This window comes from Rhipicephalus microplus, chromosome 4, assembly GCF_043290135.1.
Source record: "Rhipicephalus microplus isolate Deutch F79 chromosome 4, USDA_Rmic, whole genome shotgun sequence".
NCBI lineage: Eukaryota > Metazoa > Arthropoda > Arachnida > Ixodida > Ixodidae > Rhipicephalus > Rhipicephalus microplus.
The window spans coordinates 137,160,518-137,164,211 of record NC_134703.1 but is presented as its reverse complement, the minus strand read 5'-3'; the positions used below and the strand labels follow the sequence as shown (position 1 = coordinate 137,164,211).

Genomic DNA, 3,694 nt, shown 5'->3' with positions numbered 1-3,694 from the left:
GCTATACTAAACAATTTCCCACCTGAAAGAGCCTCAATTTACAGATCATTCTTTTTTGGTAAGGCAGGGTTATAATATTTAGGAATTCAAATAGATGCGAATATCTTTTTCGGCGTCGTAGCCCGTTGCTACTGCCATGGGCCATAATTGAACAACGTATACTCTACCTTCTATTGCGGGACAGGTTTTAACAGAAATTCCGAAACAAGAGAGAACCAGATTTCATAAAGACTGGTGGTGAATACATGGTAACGTAAAATAATGTACGTGTGCAAACTGTTCCATACTGGATAAAATACGTGACACACCTTTCAGAACATCACTTAGCTTTGCCAAAACAAAGAACTAATAAAAGAATCCAACTTGCTTCCTATCAAACCTCGTTGGTTCATGTATGCAGTTCACATATGAACGCAATAAAGCAATTTGAAGCATTGCAATATATGTTCCATTCCTTCAAGTTAGCAATAAAAACCGAAGCACTCTTGATTGCCTCACATCATATAAATAGTGCATGAACTTGTGAAGTTTTAAATTTTAGTGTCACGTTATGGACGAATGCATCTGAAAATAAACGATATCTCTTGCTAACTTTTCTAAGTCACCAGCAGTAGAAGAGGACTCTCAAGAGGAATTGGGATTTATTGGGAACATGGCGAGGATAGGGAATAAAAACATCCAATGTTATCCATAGTAGCCTCCGTAGCCATAACCGACGAGTTTCTTGAATCCCCCACCGTATCCAAGTCCACCGTAGCCAAGCCCGCCGTAGCCCAATCCATATCCTCCGTATCCAAGACCATAGCCTCCATAGCCGAGACCGTATCCGTAGCCAAGGCCACCGTAACCTAGACCACCGTAGCCGAGACCACCGTAGCCGAGACCACCATAGCCGAGGCCACCGTATCCCAGACCCAGATAACCGGCGGAGACGGTGGCAATGGTAACACAAATGGCCGCAAGGAAAGCCTGAAAAAATGCACATTCGTGAAGGTTTTTAGAGAAATTGTTTGATAAGTGACACAGTTCTGTCATATGCATTGGTAGCATCTCTTGTTGGGGGCCGTTTTACCAGTTAGCAGACGCTAACTCGTTGTCACAGTGAAACCTTAGGCAAAAGTGGTATTTTTATTAGTGCAATAATTCGTTGAACAACATGAATCAATTACAAGCGTAGAGGGCAATAGAAACTTTATACATATCAGTGCACAATAAATAGCTCTCGAACTCAAGAGTAAAAAAGTGGTTAAAATCTTCTTACAATTAAAAGCCCGCTAAAGTGCTCTGCTGCCATAAAAGACAATTTATAGGAGCGAATTTAGAAAAAAAAAACGCTAAACAACACTGATTGAACCATGCGTTATTGCTCATGTGTGAGCAGTCTATAGATTAAAAGAACAAGAGAAAAAAACAGGAGACCTATGAAAGAGCTGTTGTAAACAATGTATTATGGAAGCTGCCCAACAGCCTTGCAAATGAGTTACTTTTAATGCTAGGGGATGCAACTATGATGTATTTTGGAGTGCTGCTTGAATGACTAGATTCAAGTTGCAGTTACCCTTTGACTAATTAGAAAACAGAGATGTCTCTAGAATTCTTTTTGTCGTTACAGGGAATAACTTTTCAAATTTGCACTTGCAAAAATGCTTAGGTTGACAGCAAAAATATTGCATATCAGTTGGTCTTAGTTTAACCTAATTTGCCATAACCTCGTTGCGACCAATGTTTACGCCTTATTGCCGGATAAGTCTTTCCCACAGGGGAAACACATTTGCAGGGCAGCCGTCTACTATGCCCACAACGTAGAACTAGAGTAGGGCTTCGGTATGTCTAACGTTTGCAAAAAGAATATAGTAGTACGAAAATATAGAAAAAGAGAAATGCATCATAGTATGTGATTAAACGAACTTGTTAATTTCTAACATATAATATTGGTAAAGTAACTTGTTATGCCACCAGAACTTATACAATGGCTACAAAAGGTTTACTAACCCTTATATGGAAAGAAAGACTCAATTCATAGCTACGGTTGCATCCTTCAAATCAGCAACATTTTAATACAAATAAAACCAGATGAATGGCGTTAACGTGCCGTTCACACCTGAGACGGCCACACAACTTGAGTAATATTTTTGGAATTAGAAGCTTTATCAGATTATGATGATATCAGCGAATCATATTTAGCAATCTTCTCGAAGGGGAGCAGCGTATTTTTTACATATTAGGAAGCAGAATGCAATGACGTCCGCTTGCTGCAGCAAAAATTTTTTTCTTTTTTTTCTATAAAGTGGGCCGTTTACAAAAACTGCTACTGCGCTGTGGCTTTAAATATTGATATTCCAATTTCTTGGTGACATATTATTGCATGCCAAGTTCAAAACATTTTACTGAAAAAAAGAATGGTTAGAAACAACAGAATACGCAACAATGTACTCGACATACAGTCATGAGAGAAATAGATGAAAATCCAGAGTAATACGAGGAACCTAGAAACTTACCAAATATTTCATTTTGCTGGGGCTGAGATATCGTATGCCAGCTACCGTGGGGCGTTGTTTTCGTGACGTTGCAGACCACCCGCTTATATACGCAGACCGTGAAGGCCAGTAACGCGCAGCGCCCCGGCTATGCAAGAGCAGTGGAAAGTGAAATTTTTGACTTCGGGAAATTACCCTCAAGAAATTGTACTGGTGGTGATACTTTTCTTTCGTATTGTTTGCTAGGCGGATGTTTGGGACGAAACGCGAAGAACCGTATCCGTTGTCCGTACTTTGGCAAGGAAGCGGGGCCCACCGTGAACTTGTTGCTTCCTTCACGAGTGACTTTCCCCGCTTCCGGCCTGCAAGGAGGGCAGAGAGAATCGGTGACGTTGTCATACGGTCTTGGCAGTGGTAGTTGAGGCATTCACTTTCTTGGCGTTATGAAATTCATCCTGTCTTATTGTGAGGCGACATTCTCCGGCAGTTCAGACTTGACGAATTCTCTTTATTACATACAAGTAGCAGCAAGCCCACATCTTAGTTACAACAATTTTAGTTCCATTACCTGCATAAGCACGTAAAAAACCTATAAATGACAAAGTCATGCAAATGGCGGGGCTAAGAAGTATTGCGGTACAATAGTATCGCATTAGTATCTTAAAAATATCTTTGAGTGCCTGTATTTCTTTATCGAGATACACTTAAAAATGTATTTGTATCTCAGCAGTGACATACATTTACGATATATGAAATGTATCGCGATATTGTTCTTCACAAGAGCATCTTGTCAATTTTCCGTCGCAAATGGGCTGGCCTGTTTGTAAATGGGAAAGGAAGACTTCTGTGATACGTGAAGTGAAGGTACGCCAGTGGTCGCGGACACCAAGGGAGGCACTGAAGAATCATCCACATAGAAATGGCCCATGGGGTCAAACGCCCTACGCTGTGACAGCAGATTCGTGAAGGCAGATATGCTCTGGCCAAGAAGGAAGGAAGTAAGGAAAATAGGAGGAAAAGAACGGCAGGGAGGTTAACCAGCCTATAGGTAGCCGGTTTGTTACCCTGCGCATGAAAGGGGGATGGGGGAGATGAAAGATAGAGAGCACAGATGGAAGAGAGATAAACACACCGCATTCGGCAGCACACGCGAGCACACTCAGTCATTGTACAGTCTTGTTTTTCGCGGTGTGTTACATTGCTGTTACAGTCGCTTG

The 3,694-nt window shown here is 41.3% G+C and overlaps 1 protein-coding gene across 1 annotated transcript; it reads right to left on the bottom strand.

The window, feature by feature from the left end:
- Positions 1–622: 622 nt before the first annotated feature.
- Positions 623–2,656, bottom strand: LOC119171469 (uncharacterized). The gene is made up of 2 exons (XM_037422276.2): positions 2,499–2,656; positions 623–969 (listed from the first exon to the last, which is right to left on the bottom strand). The coding sequence occupies exons 1-2, from the start codon at positions 2,508–2,510 to the stop codon at positions 685–687; spliced, it is 297 nt and encodes a 98-aa protein (XP_037278173.2). The 5' UTR covers positions 2,511–2,656; the 3' UTR covers positions 623–684.
- Between the last annotated feature and the right edge of the window lie 1,038 nt (positions 2,657–3,694).